The sequence below is a fragment of the Chelonoidis abingdonii genome, chromosome 2 (assembly GCF_003597395.2).
Source record: "Chelonoidis abingdonii isolate Lonesome George chromosome 2, CheloAbing_2.0, whole genome shotgun sequence".
NCBI lineage: Eukaryota > Metazoa > Chordata > Testudines > Testudinidae > Chelonoidis > Chelonoidis abingdonii.
In genome coordinates, this window is record NC_133770.1 from 30,395,520 (window position 1) to 30,416,665 (window position 21,146).

A 21,146-nucleotide genomic window follows, 5' to 3' on the forward strand; every position below is an offset into this window, starting at 1 on the left:
CCATTTTCTCTTTGTGTTTAAGGGCTGCAGCTCAAAATGACAGATGAGACAACTGTTAGATTTAATATATCTTTATTTGAACAATATATCTTGCAGTGTGACACCAGCCTCTTTAATAACCCCACTGTCTGAATTACTTACTGCATAGCGTCACTGCTTAACTGGTGACCCCCTGTGTCAATAGTAAAACACAGAGCTCCTGTGTGACCCACATTTTTGACTTGAAAAGCTGCTGACCTGCAGTGAGTCACCTCACACCCACCTACTCAGTTGAATAGAGGAGAGTGGAAAACAATCAGGGCCCCTTTTAGAAGCCTGCCCTCTTAAAAGGAGACAGCATTTTATGGAGCACTCTAAAGATGTACATTGCTTGCAAAGTGATATTAACAGCTTTGCCCCCAGTGTGGATTACATACTGGTACTTTCGATTGTGCTGAGGGAGCAAGTGTGAGAGAGATGAAATCTGGTTATTCACACAGCTTGGAAGCGTACCTGTTTGTCTGTCCAAGCAAAGCTCCCTCATCATATATTGTACATCTCTCCCAGTGCCTTTCTAGAACCAAGATGTTCTCTTTCTCCTCTTAAAAATTAATTGGTCACACACTGTTGTGTGTCGCATAATATGGTTATTCTTCAAAGTATGTCCTGAGTCTCAAACAAAGGAGGCTGCTTTTGCAAAACGAGTAGCTTTAGCCACAGACTCATTTGTATTTGTTGAAGATGAGGAAAATAACAAGTATAGCATTATACTCTGTATGCTTCTAAAGTGAGAATCCAGCAAGAACTCCCACCAATTAAAATCATAAGACTGGCATTGGATCTTTGAACGCAATACTCTATCTATTTGGTGCATTGAATTCCCACTCTTTTCAGTGGGAGCACCGTGCATCAAGTGCTATGGAATTGAGCCTTTTGACTCTATTTAAAGGGACCTCATTAATTAAAGAACAAAGTTCTCTCCAAATGTATTGTCCTTACTATTGTTACAAGTAACATCTAAGGCAAACTAAAATGGAAAGAAATGAGTGATTTAAAAAAAAATACTTTGTTTTTGCAGTTGTGTATCTTTTTTTATCTGTTGGTTTTAGTCCTTCACAGAGGATAGGGAAGGGAAAAAATCCCGAAAACTTGATTTTAAATCCACAAAACTGGCTGTAGGATTTAGAGCCAAGTATGATACCTGGAACTACTTTTAACTCCGATTTTGGAAGCAGAGTAGATTTTGTTTTGATAATGTTCCTCTAATTTCTCCTAATGAAAAACACAAGAAGAAATAAATATTCACATAAACATCAAAAGCAATGCTAAATCTAATATTAAACATATTTTACTTTAAACTCATGTTCTGAGATTTAAAATAATACAAAGGCCATAAGGATCTTACTCTGACAGTCTGCAAAGTAGTGCGACCCCAGAGAACAAGATGAAATATGGATTTGCAAGTGAATCACAAAGGCTGGTAGGCAAAGTTATTTGTGTATCTAGCTAGTGGGACTAGGAATGACTTGTAGTTAGACCTCCAAAGAGTTTTTCTTTTGGAGAATTAATGTGCATCATAGTTTTTGAGTACCACTTTATTTAAATTTCTTATGTGTGTTGCACAAAAATATTAATATGAAGTGAACATCTAATGGGAGAAGTTGGACCTTAAAATAAGATTCTCATACTCTATATTTTGCATTTCGAAACTTTCATTTGAACTTTAAGAATTCAAATTAAAAGAAGTGAAATAGTGTTGGGATTAGCATTGCATTACAGTGATATTTTCAGTATTATCCAGCATGGTCTTTGTGACTTTGTGGAAACTCAACATTGAGGAAATAGGATAGGTAAAAGGTGATTCTTTGTTGAAGTTACTAAGTGGTGGTGTTTTTGTTTTGTTTTTTTGGTATAGTAATTTGTTTGAAAGTTTAAACGGAACCTTTCCTTTCAAAGTATTAGGCTTCTCTTTCTGTTGTGTGTATGTATGTAGTATAAACATTATCTAGAATGTCTCTATAGATGCTTCTGCTTTTTGCCGTTTGATTAATTTTTGTACGCTTAGGCAATAAAGCATCATTGGCTAAAATGTCACCTTTTTTTCTGTATTTTTCTCTTACCAGTCCTTTGAAACAGTAGTTATGTTTAAATAGGTTTTTAATGAAGCAAGGAAGAGACTCAAAGAATGATTAAGTATTTAGGACTGTCACTGTACCATTAAAGTCAGTTCAGTCATCAGCAAACTTACAAATTGCTTTTATGGTTACTTTTCTTAGTGTCTAAATAATAATTGGTTACTATCTCATTAAACACACGCCTAAATTTCATATTGGACCTACGTTTATTCTACGTTTGCCATTCACAGATAATGCAAAATTTGATTATTCTCAAATTGTAGTTTATGATTTTTAGTGTCTGAGGTACCTGTAGTTGTGATTAGTATTTTATCCTATTGAATAGGTACTTTTTAGACCAATACCTTAGAAATTTTTTCATAGCATGAAGACTGCTTTGCTTACACAGTATCACCAATTCTGCCCAGTTCTCATTTAAATAATTACAAAAATCTGTTTCTCTCCTATGCCAGTCTGACTAGGTAATTCATACACCCAGTGAAGGGATTGTTTTTCTTGCTTACTACTGCATAACTGTCTGAAAAAGGTGGCTCATTAGGAAAGAATGCCAGTGATCCTCTTGTGTGGATCTGCTGTCATACGTCTACAGCTTTTTCCCCCTCAGGCTTTCTGCACTCATACTACAAAGGGTATGTATCAAGGCTCTCATCCTCATTGAAGTCTCCCACATTAGTAGATTAAGCAAGTGGCTAGGAGGCACATTCGGAAAGAGAGGTTTGCTTATTGGGCATCATTAGATAGTCCTTGCAGCAGCTCTTTGTCAGTAATTTTTAAGGGAATTACTCTTCAAAACATTCCTGGGTTGGATGAATACTTTTAACAGGATCCTTTAGATTTCAGAATCTGATATGGGACAGGATCAAAATCTCTCTCCCGAAGGTCCAAAGTTTCCCATGGAGCTAAGCATAAATAAATTATGTAATTCAATCCCAGCAGGTGAATGGCGCTACCACTTTCCACTGACTCCACTGGGAGCTGAAGACACTTCATAACTCTCAGAATCTTGTGTTACGCTGGGGATGAGTGCAAGAGCTTTCAGATGTTCTAGTTTTTCCTGTTGGTTTCCTCTGTCTTTAAAGAATGCTGATATTATCACAATATTGAAAACAGTACTGTATTAATACATATGTGTTTGATTAATATCTGAGTGAGTAATCCCTCCCTGTCACTGAGGATGTAGAGCTAAACAGCGAGACTTAGATGCCAGGTGAACTCCTGAGTGGGTAAACAGGAGCAGGAAACAGGAATTTTTGAGGGAGTAAAGTTCCTTCCATTTGGGTATGGCTCTACACCAGATAGCAGATATGGATGATGAGGGAACAACTGCTGTGATCTGCCTTGGCTGTTCTGTTTACCTTTCTGCAGGAAGATGGAAGATATTTCTGGTAAATGAAACTCAAGCTGGTGGCCATACTGGAGAAGAAGATATATGGTTTATAAGTGCAAATTTCAGTGCTGCGTAGCATCTGAGAAGATGAAGACTTCTGGGCACACAGATTTGGAGATTGTTACTACAGACACCACAAGGGAAAGGATATGCAATAAAACAATGTGAGAGAGAGAGTAGAAACTAAAAAAGCAACTGGTGATTGGTAGCAAGAGGTCAAAGAATGAGGAGGCATTCAACCCAGCAAAAATGCAGGATGGTACTGAAAGTTTGGGCGGGATTATGAAGTTGCCGGTGAAGTGATAATACATATTGAAACCAATGATATGGCATCATATGGAACTACCCAGATTATAGAAGTCTTTAGAAAGAGAACTGAAGAAGAGAAGAGCCCATGTTATCTTCACAGAAATCCTTCTGGTCCCATGAGTGAGAGAAGGTAAATGGTAGAAATACTGGAGGGGCGCCATTGGCTGCGCATCTGGTGTGAAGCTGCAGGTTTTGCTTTCGTGGAACACTGGGCCACATTCCAGTGGAAGAGGGGCTGTACAAACAGGACGGTTTGCATCTCACTTGTAGGTGGATAATCTTCTTGGTTGGAGACTAGCTGGAACAGCTAGGATGGCATTAAAGTAGCAATGCCAGGTGATGGTGCTAAGAAGTCAAGTGTGAACAAATTGAGCCAATGTAGCAAAATAATGTGAAGAGAAGTTTTAAAGTTGCTTATACACCCAGTGCTAGGAGTCTGGGTAACAATCAAGAGAAATTGGAAATTTTCATCAACAAGAAGAAATATGATATAAATGTCATTACTGAAACCTGGTGGGAAATTTGCATGATTGGAATGTTAAAATTACTGGTTATACCCTGTTCAGGAAATGTAGAGTGAGTAAAAAAGTCGGGGGATGGCACTGTACGTTAAAGACAACATTACTTGTTTTAGAGTTATTGCTTATTCAGAATCACAGGATCTTGCACACCTCAACTGCTAGAAGAGAGCCTCATCCTCCCTGATTGAACTAACCTCGTTATCTCTAGCCTGCTTCTTGCTTGAATGTATATACCTCCCCGTGGAAATTTCCACTATATGCATCCGACGAAGTGGGTATTCACCCACGAAAGCTCATGCTCCAATATGTCTGTTAGTCTATAAGGTGCCACTGGACTCTTTGCTGCTTTTTCAGATCCAGACTAACATGGCTACCCCTCTAATACTCTCATTATTTTGCTCACCAATTAGGCCTTCACAGTGTACTGAATTCTGATAGCTGTTTTTAAACTGTGATGTCCTTTATTTAAATGCTTTTTGAGCATTCCATGGAATCCAATTATACATGTGCCAACAGCTTCCTTTTCTAAAATTTTATATTGTCTATAATTCAACGTTAAATTACTTGGATTTCGGTATCTGGCCCTTAGGTTTTGGTTTAAAAAACCTACAGTTATATTTGACTAGCAGAATATTTCTGTTATTGGACTTGAAAGGAGGTTTGTTCATGATACAATCCAATTTTAGAATATTTGATTCTAAATTTAAAAGTGCTGTTAATAAGACAACAGTTGAAACAAATATATGTACATACTGACATATGCACAAACTGTGAGCCAGATTCTTAGCTTGTGTAAATTGGAGATGCGCCTTTGACGTTAATGGGGCAATGCTAGTTTACACCAGCTGAGGATCTGGCTCAATATTTAAAATTTACTCATTGCTCTTTCCATAGTGTAATTTGCAATACACGTCAGCCCGAGTTAAGACCATCACTTAGCTAAATCAGAGATGGTGATAACCTAATGGTTTATTGGTGCCAGATTTCATTCCCGTCTGTCAGTTTATCAGTTCAGTGATAGAGTGGTCCAAGAGTTCAGTCACTGTGCCCTGCAAACCCTGAGTGATTTAGGTCTAATTCAAGTCACTACTCAGGAATTCAGCTCTTCACCTCTGAGGGAATCATGAAGACCTGGGAAGAACTTGAGCACTCTGTCTGGCTGTAATGTCCCACCTGTGGGCTGGGGTTTGCAAAGGAGCCTAAGGGTATGGCTACACTGGCAGTTTTGCAGCGCTGGTAGTTACAGCTGTGCTCGTACAGCTGTGTACGGCCAGCGCTGCAGTGTGTCCACACTGACAGCGACCAGCGCTGCAGTGTGTCCACACTTGCACCAGTTGCAGCGCTGTTGTGAGTGGTGCATTGTGGGCAGCTATCCCACAGAGCACCTCGTCCCAATTTGCTGCTGGGGGTTGTGGGAAGGGGACGGAAGGGTGCGGGTCATTCCGCTTCCTGTTCCAACGACCCGTGGTGCATCGCTTCCCTTTTCAGCCGTTTGGTGCCATTGTGATTCTGCCGCGTGTGATTTCAGGAAGAATGGAGCCCGAGCTGCTTAGGATGTTGCTGATGAATGTTGCGAGCACATCCCGTCTGGCAGTTGATCTATTCCTTATGCTCCAAAGTGACAGTGAGAGCTCAGATGATGAAATAGATGCTGCTGACACTGCTGACACTAAATTGCTTGTGGCAGTAACGGACGTGCTCTGCAGCGTGGAACGCCGCCTTTGGGCTCGGGAAACAAGTACTGAGTGGTGGGATCACATCGTCCTGCAAGTCTGGGATGACGAGCAGTGGCTGCAGAACTTTAGGATGCGAAAAGCCACTTTCCTGGGACTGTGTGCTGAGCTCGCCCCAACCCTGCGGCGCACGGACACGAGACTGAGAGCTGCCCTGTCAGTGGAGAAGCGGGTGGCTATTGCAGTCTGGAAGCTGGCAACTCCAGACAGCTACCGATCGGTCGCAAACCAGTTTGGAGTGGGAAAGTCGACCGTTGGAATAGTGGTGATGCAAGTTTGCAGGGCCATTAATCGCATCCTGTTCAGACGAACCGTGACTCTGGGGAATGTGCAGGACATTGTGGATGGCTTTGCCCAAATGGGTTTCCCTAACTGTGGAGGGGCAATAGATGGGACGCATATTCCTATTCTGGCACCACCCCACCTGGCATCCGAGTACATTAATCGGAAGGGGTATTTCTCTATGGTTCTCCAGGCGCTTGTGGATCACCGTGGGCGTTTCACTGACATTTACACAGGATGGCCTGGAAAGGTGCATGATGCACGCATCTTTCGGAACAGTGGCCTGTTCAGGAATCTGCAGGCAGGGACTTTTTTCCCAGACCGGAAGATCACAGTAGGGGATGTCGAAATGCCCATTGTGATCCTTGGAGACCCCGCTTACCCGTTAATGCCTTGGCTCATGAAACCGTATACAGGGAAGCTTGACAGGAGCAAGGACCGGTTCAACTACAGGCTGAGCCGGTGCAGAATGACTGTGGAGTGTGCTTTTGGCCGTTTGAAGGGGAGATGGAGAAGTCTCTACGGGAAGCTACACGTGTTGGAAAGCAGCATCCCAGCGATTATAACCACGTGCTGTATCCTCCATAATATTTGTGAAGGGAAGGGTGAAACCTTCAGTGACGAATGGGCCTCCGAGGTTCAACGCCTGGAGGCTGAATTTGCCCAGCCAGAGAGCAGGGCTAATAGAGAGGCCCAGCACAGTGCTTCAAGGATTAGGGATGCCTTAAAGGAGCACTTTGAGGCTGAAAGCCAACAGTAATGTTGGGTGCCTTCCACTGCAGTTTAGTGCAGTGCCCACAGCAGTTACCTGCAGTGGTTTCATTGATTTGCAGTTCCTATTTTTCACTTGTGGTACAGTATGTTACACTTTTTGTAATAATAAAAACTGCTTTAAAAGACAAGAAATCCTTTATTAAAAATACAGTACATACAACAGGAAGGGGGGGTACGGTGAGGAGCATTACACTCACAGGTTTGAATATGTTCTTCCTTGAGGGCTATGCACTGCCTGCTGCACTTGAGGATTAAAATGCTGCATGGTGATGGGGGTTGAGTGCATTGGGTAAGGGTCGCAGTTATCATGGATGTGAGGTGAACGTATTGGTGTTGGGGGCAGTTGGTGGTGGTAAGCACCAGGATGCTGGAAATGGGTGTTTTGAGGAAACAGTGGGGCACAATGTGCTGAGTTTTGGGATGGGGTGAGGCAGCCACGGTAGTGCTCTGCCTGCATGTCTACCATTGACTGCATGAGGTCTGTGTGGCGTTCCATGAGGCTTAGCAGCCGATCTGTGGTTCTCTTTGCTGCCTGATCCTTCTTAATGCTACGTTTTTCCCGCCAATGCTGTAACTTTTTCTGTTCTGCGGAAAACATATTCATGACTGCTTTCACAAGCTGTTCCTTCGATTTCCTAGGCTTCTTTCTTAAGTTTCTTAGCCTTTCAGAACTATCTGTTGCTCCAGATGTAGTCAAGGTCACTTAAAAAAAAAAAGAGTTTAAATGTTAATACAGAGGAAGCTTTGTTTTTAAGAGTATTTGTACCATCATTCTCAGACAGTGTGAACATACCACACTCTGGACACTGCAGCAGATCGAATGCACATGGTGAGTTTAAAGCCATTTGGATCACTGGGGAAAAGGTGGGTCTGATTGGTTCTGCTACAGGGAAATAACACATGCAGCACACCAGGGAAAGGAAGGTGGCTCACAGGGGGGGGGAGGGTGGTGGTTTTGAGGCTGCCTTTCTTTTTCCCTGTTAGCCATGGGGCTTATGCAAAGATCAGGTACAGGGAAATCAGAGAAAGGCATCTTGCACACACGGCTCAAAGGGGCAGGGTGGGGGTTTTCAGGCTGCCTCTCTCTTTCCCTGTTAGCCATGGGGTTTATGCAAAGATCAGGTACAGGGAAATCAGAGAAAGGCATCTTGCACACACGGCTCAAAGGGGCAGGGTGGGGGTTTTCAGGCTGCCTCTCTCTTTCCCTGTTAGCCATGGGGTTTATGCAAAGATCAGGTGCAGGGAAATAGCACTTAACAGTATCCCTGCATTTTCAACAGAATTGTAACCTTCCAGATATCTCGCTGCTCAGGGTCATCTGCGAGGAGCGGGAGACCCTTCTACAGCTATGTGGATTCCGCCCTGGTCCCTACGCAGCTTCCCTGTGTGTAGCCATGATCCCCCCACCCCTCACGGCACAATGGCGCGGACGTGTTAGCCTGGCTGGGACAAGGAACACAGTTGCTCTCCCCATAAACTTGTTGAAGCGCATTGCACACGCTCTGGCTGAAACTTTTGAAGAGATTACAGAGGCAGATTACCACGACGTGATAGATCAAATCAATGGGCTATTCCACATCTAGGTATAGCCCCCCTGCTCCCAAAACATTTGCATCCTTGTAATAAAAGCTTCTTACCTGGAACAGACTCCTCTGATCCTTCCTCAATAGTAGCACCCAGCGACTGGCTTGCTTCTTCCTGGGTAGAAAACAGCTCCTGGCTGCAGTCTGCAGGGACATCACCCTCTGTGTCCCCTTCACCCTGGTCTCCAGGCTGTGAACTGTCCGATATGATCCTAGGATTGGCAGTGGGGTTACATCCCAGTATCGCATCCAGCTCCTTGTAAAACCGGCAGGTAGTGGGGGCAGCACCAGAGCGACGGTTTCCATCACGGGCTTTGCTGTAGGCACTTCTCAGTTCTTTCACCTTAACCCTACACTGAACGGCATCTCGGTCATAGCCCCTGTCTTGCATTGACTGTGATATCTGGCCGTAGATATCATAATTTCTGCGGCTGGATCGCAGCTGGGACTGAACTGTCTCTTCTCCCCACACACTGATTAGATCCTGCAGCTCGGCAGTGCTCCATGCTGGGGAACGTTTGGGGCGTGGAGGCATTGTTGCTGATTGATTGATTGATTGCACTCCACGCCTCGCTGAGCAAACAGGAAGTGGATTTTTAAAATTCCCGGGGCATTTAAAGGACGGATCACCTGAGCCCAGGGCAGTGGAGTGCTAAGCGGTGACCAGAGAGGCTGAAAAGGTATGCTGGGATAAGTCCTAATACCCTGGAGGCCAATAAAAGTGCTGGTGAGTGTCCATACCTGATGCGGACCCAGGTGTACAGCCAGCGCTGCAAACAGGGAGTTGCAGTGCTGGCTGAGCTTTGTAAGTGTGGACACCTGCTAAGTTGCAGCGCTGTAACCCCCTCACCAGCGCTGCAACTAGCAAGTGTAGCCAAGGCCTAGGGGTATGTCTACACTGCGAAGGAAAACCTGTAGTTGAGTAGTGCAAGCTGACTCAGGCTTGTTGGGCTCCAGCCATAATGATAGAAGGTGCTAGCATGATCTTTTTCTCAATGTTAATGAGGAGCAATATGGTCCAGAACTGGAAGTCCAACAGAGAGATGGTCGCCATGATGTTGAAGTATCAGAAGTTGACGTTGGCCCCCAAATGCTCCAGAAAATTATTGCACAGTGTTTTGTGTTTAACAGCCCACACCCTGCAAAAGTATTAGCCAATTCTGTTAAATTCTTTTCTAAGCCCTGGTCTGCACTGGGGGAGGGGAAGGGGATTGATCTAAGTTATGCAACTTCAGCTATGTGAATAACGTAGCTGAAGTTGACATACTTAGATCGACTTACCGTGGTGTCTTGACCGCGGTGAGTTGACCGCTGCTGCTCCCCCGTCGACTCTGCTTGCACCTCTCATGGTGCTGGAGAACAGGAGTTGACGGGAGAGCACTCAGGGTTGATTTATTGCATCTAGACTAGACATAAATCGATCCCCATTTGATCGATCGCTACCCACCAATCTGGCGGGTAGTGAAGACATACCCTTAGAAAAGTTAATGATGACTTCTTCTCAGAATTTATGCCACAGTATTTTGAAGCAGAGAAGATGTTCCTAGGTGGTGATATCTAGGAAAAGAAGTTACTCTTCTTTCTCCATCCCCTTTTTTCTGTTGGCCAGTAAAAGCCTGTCATGATTCCACACTTTTACCATTGTAGAAAGGCTGATAAAAGCTGGTCTTGTAATCTTTCCTAGATGCTGTGGGATGAAAAGTGCATGCTTGGCCTCAAAGTGTAGCTGGCATCCCAGGCTGCTTCTTGTAGGCCATCTGTACATCAAATGTATATAAACATGTAATGAAGGGATGGGTTCCCAGGGAACACAGGTTAAATTACTGTTGTGCCTTCTGGGGACTCATGGTCACAGAAATAGTTTCTTAATCCTTAATGAATAGGTTCTGAAGCCTTAGACCTTGGCTCCACTGGCACTTTACAGCGCTGCAACTTTCTAGTTCGGGGTGTGAAAAAAACACACCCCTGAGCGCAGCAAGTTACAGTGCTGTAAAGCACCAGTGTAAACAGTGCCGCAGCACTGGGAACGCGGCTCCCAGCACTGTAAACTAATCCCCTTGGGGAGGTGGAGTACATGCAGCGCTGCGACTGGACTTGCACTTCAAAGAGCTCCCGCAGCAGCGCTGCCACGGGAGCGCTCCTGCGGCAGCACTTTGCAGTTTTGAGTGCAGCCAAGCCCTTAGGTGTGTGAAATCTAACGAATGGTACAGTTTTCTTGAAGATAGCATTAACCTGGTTCTTTTTCAAGAGTGTTTGTCATGCAAAAACAGTGGCTCAGAAGTGGACAAGAGTAAGAGGAGCTCATTGCTTTAATGGAGCACATCTCTTCCACCCTGTGCTCCTACAACCTCACCATTGCCCTAACACCAGTTTTAAGAAGTGTGAATCCATTCATTGCAAGTCCTCCGGAGCCGATGACTTTCTAGACCATCATTAGAGAGCATGATTTTGATAATACTCTTATAAAATTACTAATGTGTTCTACAGTAAATGTACAAAATGCTGCAGCAGGGTAAGCCTGATGTGTTGAACCACAAACCATTACTGTAGACTAAGAAAATGAAATTATCAGGATCTCAGAACTGGAATATGACTTATATTTTTTTCCCAGTAGTGTGTAGAAATGTTACAACTTGATATGTTTTTCAATGGAATTGAAACCTGATGAAGGAGGTTTGGTGCTGTCAGAATTGGTGAATAACTGCTGAGATGTGGGGGGACCAAAGGGGAAAACTTGAAATGGGAAATGCTAATTTTCAGAGCTTGTACAGTTAGTATAGTCTTTTAGGTTACAGACTGACTAGTTAGAATACAGAAAAACCTGGAGGCAACTTGTAGTAAAAGGTATTATCATGCCAGAAATCGAGGAACATTTGTCAGCGAGCGTCAAAGGAACAAAATGTAATTATGGAACAAAGTTCGATACACATTCTGTAGGGGGGAAAACAGTTTGATATGTCTCTTTGAGAAATTTTTAAATGTATTTTTCATGTCCTGATGCTGTAAGACTATTCTGCCCACTCCTCAGTGTCATAGTCAATAGTATCTTGGAAATTTACACTTCCAGGTAGAACCATTGTGAATTACTGAATTTTGTGAATAACATTGAGGATAAAAATCGCAAAGCATATTTAGATAGTATCAGTTGCCATTAGTTATGTGCTTTTGGTATATTAATGAAGATACTGAAGTCTTAGTAATAACTAGGGCTGTGAAGCGATTAAAAAATTAATCGTGATTTTTTGCACTATTAAAACCCTTAATCTTGATTAATTGCACTGATAAACAATAATAGAATATCATTTAAATATTTTTAGATTTTTTACATTTTCAAAAATATTGATTTCAATTACAACACAGAATACAAGGTGTACAGTGCCCACTTTATATTTCTCATTACCAATATTTGCACTGTAAAAAAAAATGTATTTTTCAGTTCACCTAATATAAGTACTGTAGTACAATCTCTTTATCATGAAAGTTGAACTTGCAAATGTAGAATTATGTACAACCCCCTCTCCCCTGCATTCAGAAATAAAGCAATCTAAATCTTTAGAGCCTACAAGTCTACTCAGTCCTACTTCTTGTTCAGCCAATTGCTCAAACAAGTTTGTTTACATTTGCAGGAGATAATGCTGCCCTATTCTTGTTTACAATGTCACCTGAAAGTGAGAATAGGGGTTCACATGGCACTGCTTTAGCCAGCATCACAAGAAAATTGCATGCCAGATGTGCTCAGTGTTCATATATCCCTTCATGCTTCAACCACCATTCCAGAGGACAGGCATGCTGATGACTAGTTCTACTTGGTAACGATCTAAAGCGGTGTGGACCGATGCATGTTCATTTTCATCATCTGAGTCAGATGTCACCTGCAGAAGGTTGATTTTCTTTTTGGTGGTTCAGGTTCTGTAGTTTCTGCAACAGAGTGTTGCTCTTTTTAAGACTTTTGAAAGTATGCTTCACATCTTGTTCCTCTCAGGTTTTGGAAGGCACTTTACCTTTTTAAACCTTGGGTCGAGTGCTGTCACTATCTTTAGAAATCTCACATTGGTACCTTCTTTGCATTCTGTCAAATCTGCAGTGAAAGTGTTTGTAAAACGAACAACATATGCTAGGTAATCACCTGAGACTGCTATAACATGAGATATATAGCAGAATGTTGGTAGAACAGAGCAGGAGACGTACAATTCTGCCCTAGGGAGTTCAGTCACTAAGTAAGTATCACATTGTTTTTTTTAATGAGCATCATCAGCATGGAAGCATGTCCTCTGGAATGGTGGCTGAAGCATGAAGGGGCATACAAATGTTTAGCATATCTGGCACATAAATACCTTGCAATGCTGGCTACAAAAGTGCCATGCAAATGCCTGTTCTCACTTTCAGGTGACATTGTAAATAAGTCGTCGCCAGCATTATTTCCTGTAAATGTAAACGGACTTGTTTCTCTTAGCGATTGGCTGAACAAGAAGTAGGACTGAGTGGAATTGTAGGCTGTAAAGTTTTACATTACTTTGTTTTTGAGTTCAGTTATATAAAAAAAAATCTACATTTGCAAGTTGCACTTTCATGACAGAGATCTCACTACAGTACTTGTGTGAGGTGAATTGAAAAATACTGTTTCTTTTGTTTATCATTTTTACAGTGCAAATATTTTTAATAAAAATAACAAAGTGAGCACTGTACACTATGTATTCTGTATTGTAATTTAAATCAATATATTTAAAAAGGCAGAAAAACATACAAAAATATTTATTAAATTTCAAGTGGTATTCTACTGTTTAAAGGTGCATTTAATTCCTATTAATTTTTTAAATCGCCACTAATTTTTTTGAGTTAATCGCATGTGTTAACTGTGATTAATCGACAGCCTTAGTAATAATTTGAAGAGGAAACATCTCTGCAGCCCTCATATACCTTTGGTGTGAAGGGAAGACTGATATTTTGTGTGTGATTTCATGAATTGAGAAAGAGAAATATTAGTTGTCTTCTATCACGATTTGGTTCTTATTTTGGTCCCTGCCTTTCAAATTCATCTGGAAAAAGTAGTGAGCTTCTACCCACCACCTCATTATTAACTCTTTTGCCCATGACACTAGATGCTATGGTGATAGACACTTTGGAAATGCCAGAGAGAGAGAGATTCTTCCTCTGCAACAATTAAAGGGACACTGACAACCTTTAAATCTAGTCATTAAAAAAAAAAAAAATGTTAAAAGTTGCTTCAGATACTTTGAGATCCCAAGTTTTCTGATTTCAAAATCGCATATTCTAAAACTGTAAGTATTTTTCTTTCCCCTGTTTTATCCAGGTACTACACAAACAACAATGAAACTGTGCAAATAAATGTCAAGTCACAAACAAAACAAATTGGAAAAACGAAAGAATTTATTTTTTTCTATGATCTCTTTTGATTGTGGTAATTGTAGTGTTAGAATAATAGTAGGTAAACAATTTTCAGAGAGAAATATGGTTTTGTGTTGTCTGTGTCCCTTTAACCTTTATCTTGGACAGTTGGAGGCAATACTTTCTTGGAAGATGTTGCATTACAGAGGAGTTTAGAGATGTGCGAGAGTACTGATAAACATCATCTTCCTCCTCGAAGTTCTCAGCTTTAAAGTTGAGTACATATGGAACCCGCCTTTTTGTTTTTGAAATGGTTCACTGAAGTTGATAAAACTGGATAGATTATTTTCATTCCAAATAAATGTTGGCATTTATTTCATATGGAAAAATATCTAACGCTCAATTTAAATGTATTCTTTTTTTCTCTGTGTTGCAGTGAGAATAGCTGTAGGGAATTCATCTCCCTTTAATTAAAGTGACTTGTGTAAATCTTTATCAAGCTCTAAATGCAACTTTTTTATTTTTTATGCCTGCCTTTGCAAATCTTGTTTCGTGCAAAGACAGAAGTATCTCTGGAGAGTTGGTTAATGAAATTCTGTTGGAGATGCACACAACTCATATTGTATTAAAATACATAATGTACAGTATTTAATAGCAATTAAATTTTTTTAGGATTGGTCCATACATTCCATAGCCTTCAGTACATACACTAGCATTTCTTGATGTGTATTGTTTCTCATCAGACACATTTATCTAATAAAGCTGTCTATTGTTACTTACGACTGTACTTTCAGGGCACATTCAACCCTCTGGTACAGGAGAGTACAAATTGTGCCCCTTTGCATCCACAGGAGGTGATACTGATTTACTCACTGCAAGATAGGGCCAAAGGCTCTCCTAGGAGGTTGCCAGAAAAAGGAAGCTTTATTTTGCAGATTGTCAGCCTGTCCCTCCTCAGCCCAGTCCTGCTCATTTTATAGGGTATGTTATTTGTCACTGAGCCCATATGAGACTGTACCACATTCCTGGTGGACTTGGCACTGGTAGGTACTAGGGCAACCTATGAAGTGACTTGGCCCTCACTTATTTTGGTGGTGGTCACTTAAAAGAAGGGATAATGTAGTGCTGATTTAAAATGGCACATTTATGTTGCTGTCTTTTTAACAATAGATTACATTGGCTTTCACAGCTCGTAGCCATATTTGATGAACAAGATCCACATCATGGAGGTGACGGTACCAGCGCTAGCTCGACGGGCACTCAAAGTCCAGAGATTTTTGGCAGTGAACTTGGCTCCAACTCTGTGTCAGCCTTTCAGCCTTATCAAGCAACAAGTGAAATTGAAGTCACACCTTCAGTTCTTCGTGCAAGTAAGTAAAAACTCTCAATGCCCCTGCACATTTCATCTTAATTTACGAGGATGCCAGCTTCTGTTATCTGTTGTTGCTGTTGGGAATATGATTCATTATCTGTCCTGATCAAAAGCTGATTAAAGTTCAGAATCTGGGTAAATGTTTGTATGCATGCAAGTAGATAAACCTCTCCATTTTAATAAATTGGATATAGGCGCCTTTAAACAGCAGTAAGCTCTTTTTGTCTATCTAGTTTTAAATTGCATAAACACAGAAAATTACAGCAAAATCTCCAAGTGAAGTTGCTGTGTGTGTATTTTCCAGTTTTGATTCATATAATGAAGGTGAAAAGGGTAAAAAAGAAACTATAAATAGCAGTAGTTGCACTGTCCCCCAAATCTGGGAATGCAGGTATATTACTCTTACCACCCTTCAGCTGAAACACCCAGTGATGCATATGGTAAAATCCTCTTTTTATAAACAGTCAGGAAAAGTCTTTTATTTTGTTTGTTTCAAACCTGGGAGTGTTGTGTGTTCAAGACTAAAAACTCAGTGAGGCAGGAACTACATTTACCTTTCTGTTTGTATAGCAATTAGCAGAATGTGGCCGTGATCCTACCAAGGCCACTGTGCGCTATTGTATTATAAATAGTAAAAAATTTGGGTGCTCTCCTTTTTTTTAGGTGTTGGCTCAGTCTTGTTATAACACAAAAAATGAAAAAAATACTAGAAAGATGGTAATTAATATACCCTCCCCAGGAGCCACCAGCATTATTCCCCACCTCCCACCCACAATTTATTTATTTATTTTACATTTGACCACCTAATCTGTGTGCAGGGGAAATGTTGGGAATAATATTTAACTCAAAATAGATTGGACAGGGGTTATACTTCATCTTATTTAGATATCTGATATGTAATATTGAGATTCCCTTGTGGAAAACTCATGTAGAATTCAATATGAATAAAGCAAATAGATTTCTATAAAAGTATAATAGCTTTTTTTAAAGAAAAAATACTTTTAAAAACCCTGTGTAATTAAACAGAGAATATTTTTCCGTTGTTTTTTTCAACTATCAATTTGAAAGGAAATTTTTTTCATAAAATTGATTAAAAAAGCCTATAGAAAAGTTTTTTCCTCTCAAGTTCTAAAAGATTTATCTGTAAGAGTTGTCTGTATAAAGTATATGGGAATAACATTTTAAAGTCAGCTGCAGTCTCACTAGTTGTAATTGTGGTGCAGTTAAGCTTAAGCTTCTGTAAATAACCCAAAATAGCTTAGGGAAGGAGTATGGTCAAGTGTCTAAAGGAGAAATATGGGTACTTGTGTTTTACTTCCAGCTGAACTACTGACTGACTCTGCATCTATTCAGTGGAAATGTAGCATTGCCAATGCACACCCCAGTTGTTGGCTTGAGCCCTGTGAGTAGCAGTGTCCTCTTGAGTTCCCAACAGCCCGAAGCTGCTCAGGTGTAGGCAAATATTAATCAATGTTTTCAGTGTTGATGCCCCCTTAGGGTGGGTGTATGGTGTGTACTCAGGGGTGTGCACAGGGAATTGAAATTTGTCCTCTTTTGGGATGCACATTCTGTGCCCCCCAGGAACTTGCCCCCCCCCCCCCCAAATTGGCCCGAGAGGCGCTCAGTCTTCACTTCTTCCACTTCGACTTGGCCCCAGTAGGAGCTCAAGCTTCCCTCCTTCCACCCTGCCCTGGCAGGAGCTCAGTCTTCCCTGACTTGGTGGCCAGGGGTCAGAGAAGTTCTCTGCCCCCAATGACTAGTAGGGGTGTGTGCCCCTGCGTGTCCCCTCTGTTGTGCACACCCCTGCATGTTGTTAGTGTTCCAGGGCATCTACTCAGTCATTATTGCATCAAGGCTACTGTGACACATTGGACAAGGCACTCCACTTCAGTTGATTATTCTATAAAATGGATATGATGATACGCACGTAGCTCACAAAGAAGTTGAAGGATACCCAGTGACTGGAAAGTGCTTTGAGATCCTGTGATAAAAGGTGCTAGACAAGGGCAAATAATTATTTTAACACTTATGAAGTGTAAAATCTTGAAGTGCTTTTGTGAAAGCATGCAGAAATAAAATGTGTGAAATATTTTGGCTTAAATTTGTTAATACCAATTAGAGATGTTCCATTTACTCTTTGGAATGTATTTCTTTGTATGTTGACAATGAGATGCATTTTGTGTACCAATGAGTTCCAGCCCATGGCATAGAAGCCAATCCAATAACATTATCTGATATTAGGCATACCTATTTCAAGTATTTTATTTGAAATAGAACTAATATGCTTCTTGTATTTTCTTTTTAACTTGTGTAGGGAAGCACTGAATACAAATGGTATTTTCAGGATTTAACATAATCACGTTCTTACTGTGTAACTTCTGTTCAATATATAAAACGCTTCTAGTTTTGTGGTAGATGCAGATCCTGATTCTTACATGTTGACAAGGTCGTATATCTATTAATTGGATTGGAGATAGGATACAAAATTGCTATAATTATTGTAATTTTCTAGTTAATTGCAGGGTTGGCAGTGAATATTTTACTTCTAACTGATGAAAAACAGTGTTCTGGCTGAAATTGTTTTATAGCATTTTTGATGTTTTGTTTTACATCTCTGGTGCTTTTTTGCCCACAAGCTGGGCTGTGTTTCTCAGGGGTTCAGTTGCAAAGTATTTCTGTCCCCCTCTTCTACCATTTACCTGGATGCAAGTGGTATACACTGGTCTCTGTTCTGAGGCAATGTCTACGCTGGGGATTAAGGGCCTGCTGAGATTTTCATCTCTTTGTTCTGGTTGCCATGTTACCGATTTTGTTTGTTTATAAGTCACACCACCAATCCTCCCTCAGAAAGGAAAAAAGGTGAGATAGATAAGATCCAGCTGGACTGTCATCTTCCCCAGGCACAAATATATAACCATGTACTGTGCACATATGGGGGTGGCTCAGATTGGATCTTTCCAGCTAAATGTGAAAATGAGACTAATGCTGGGCAATACTGTGAAAGCATCAGCCATCCATAGAAGTACTTACTGTAGTTGCATTTTTTATTCTAGCCTAGTCTTCTTGTATTATTATTTATTATTATTTATTGTAAGCTAAACTTACTGTTGGTGTATTTCATCAGTTGCTGAGCTGGATTTTTTTATAACCATACACAACACAACGTGTTTGTATGTGCATGTGCCTGTGAGTTTCTGAGAGGAAGTTGGAAGCTCACTGCAGAAGATTGTTAAAACAGACTGATGTTTATTCCCTGCTGAAATATAAACTGGAGGCGCAGGTGAAAATTGCCAAACATAATGAGCAATTTGGCAGATAAGACAGGATGTCAGGCAGTGACAGTTCAGCAGCGGGTGCGCTGTCTGTGAACCAAGTTGTTTGCTTCACAGTACAGCATTTAAATACCATAAATAAATTCCCTTTTAAACTACTTCCAGTATTGTTAGTTGTTTACTTTGTATTGTTCTCCTTCAAAACATTGTATTTATATTTTCAATTTATATTTTATAGTTATATTTACTTAAATAACCAACAGGTGTGGAAATGTGTTCCAGATTCCATTTTGAACATTTCAGTAGTTACGGTAGAGGGAATAATCCCCCCAGCACCATATGAAAGTAATCATTTGGTTCACTATGCTGCATTTTGTGTGCTGTCATCTTTACGGTGAAACATTTAGCAGTATGTTGCATCCTTGGAAGCACATTGTGCCTTAAATCCTCTTATATTCTAAAGAAGAACTTGTTTTCACTCTGTACCTAAAATTTCTCACCTGATGCTTGGCTGTTCTTAGTAGTGGTCCATAAGACACTGTGGCATTCATAAGATGACCATGTGAGTCAGAAAACTGCCCCTTTTTTCAGTTTTCAGGAGGAGTTTTTGTGTATTCATATTGAAGCTTTCTTAACCACTGTAGACTGGCTACTGCATGGAACATTGACCTGGTGAGACAGTGAAACTTTAAAGTTTTAATGGTCACTTCCAGGACCATTCTTTCCGCCCCACAAGGGCCTCAGTGGGTATATCTATAGTGCAATTAAACACCAGCAGCTGCTCCATGTCAGTAGGATTGGGTTGTAAAATTGCAGTGTAGACATTCGGGCTCAAGCTGGAGTCTGGGGTCTTGGGATTCCGTAAGGGGGGAGCCCTGCGAGCCCAAGTCAGCTGACGTGGGCCAGCCATGATTGTTTAACTGCAGGTAGACACGCATAGAGAGGACATGGCACCTTGAGGAAACAACTCATAAGACGTCCTTCTTCTTTGAGTGCTTGCTCATGTCCATTCCATATTAGATGTGTGTGCTCTCCGCATGCACCGGTGCTGGAAGTTTTTCCCTTAGCAGTACCTGTAGGGGACCGAATCTGGTGCCCTCTGGAGTGCCACCTGCATGGTGCAGGATAAGGGGTGCTTCCGGCTCCCCCCACCCTCAGTTCTTTCTTGCTGCTTGTGATGGTGCTGGAACATCTGCTGCTTCAGCTAGTGTTGTTTATTTCTGTTCTTGCAAATTCTGAAAACCTGTAAAATAGCTGTATATAGTTAGTAGTTTCTTAGTTAAACCCTTAGTAGTAGTTCTCAAACTCTTTGTTAGTCCTGAACGGGACTCATGCCCTGGTCCCCAGGGTTTAAGCCCTGTAAATGGCCTATGCGAGTCAGCGATCCACATACCAGCTGCCTAAGGTTCTTAGGCGAAGGGCACATAAGTGACAAGTGCCGTATCTGCAAGTCCTTTAAACCTAGGACAAAGAATGAGTGTGAAACTCGTCTAAGGGTGCTACTAGTGGAGTAGGCACTCACTCCAGCACTGGAGCAGCGATCTGACTCCGCACTGAGCACCATGGCCTCCATGCGCAGTGCTCCGCTGGCGCCATCCACGAGCTGGCAGCGGTCTCCCTCCACAGCTCCCATCATGAAGCCAAAGAAGAATGTGAAGGGATGATCTCCTACCTCCCGTAAGGGAAAGGATAGGGCTGGGGGCGAGCCACGACCTATGCCAGGCAGCTCTACTCCCACTTCAGGAAGTCAGGCTCCAGCTCAAGTCTAGCAGTGTAGCCCATTCTGTACTTCACCCGCAACTCCAGATAGTGATGCAGGCCCCAGTCAGCTTTAGGTGGTGTCAATGCCTGAGTTCTTCAAGGAGCTCAGGAGATCCTGACACTGTTGGTGCTGCCTCCACCAGCTCCAGTGGTACCCCGGGCTCAGGGAAAATCTGCTTTGGGTCCTATGCATGTGTCCCCGCCTCAGTGGTACCATTCCCCATTGAGAGGGATGTCTTGCTATCTGTTGTCAACCGAAAACTGTCATGCTTCAAGACTAGAGAAGCAGGCTTAGCGGAGCTCTCTTCGGTCCCCATACTGGGGGCACTGATTGAAGGATTCAAGATGTTTCTCGCCGGTGGGTTGATGCAGACGGCACTTGCCACTCGGCAAGATCTCTGGGACTGACCCCAACCATCTCCAAGGGCCTGGTACTAATCACGGGACCGATCAGGGAGCAAACACTGCCAATCACGCGGCTGTCATCACCTGACTCCTAGGAGGAGGTTGCCTTTCTCAGGAGGTTCCTCCTGACAGCCGACAGTAGTGGATCCCGATCCTGTTTGATGTCCCAGTACTGGTCGAGCAGCGTGAGGCATGGATCGCTGGGTGTCTGATGAAGATCTGCCGAATGCTGTCAGCCTCCAAAACCCTGACCAAGATGTGTGACTCACTCAGATAGGTCAGCATTG

The 21,146-nt window shown here is 42.0% G+C and overlaps 2 protein-coding genes across 9 annotated transcripts in view; one reads left to right on the plus strand and one right to left on the minus strand.

Annotated features, from left to right (window-relative positions):
- The window catches only part of PARD3 (par-3 family cell polarity regulator), a 649,228-nt gene that overhangs the window by 233,499 nt on the left and 394,583 nt on the right, over positions 1-21,146 (plus strand). For all 8 annotated transcript variants that reach the window (XM_075062225.1, XM_075062229.1, XM_075062224.1 and 5 more), the window contains exon 3: positions 15,239-15,419. In XM_075062225.1, the coding sequence (XP_074918326.1) occupies positions 15,239-15,419 (181 nt within the window). The remainder of the gene's footprint in view (positions 1-15,238; positions 15,420-21,146) is intronic.
- LOC116836441 (uncharacterized) overlaps positions 7,314-21,146 on the minus strand; it is a 149,572-nt gene continuing 135,739 nt past the window's right edge. Inside the window, exons 2-3 of the mRNA XM_075062232.1 lie at positions 8,758-9,355; positions 7,314-7,822 (exon numbers count right to left, since the gene is read on the minus strand). Of these exons, the coding sequence (XP_074918333.1) occupies positions 7,314-7,822; positions 8,758-9,238 (990 nt within the window). The 5' untranslated portion in view covers positions 9,239-9,355. The remainder of the gene's footprint in view (positions 7,823-8,757; positions 9,356-21,146) is intronic.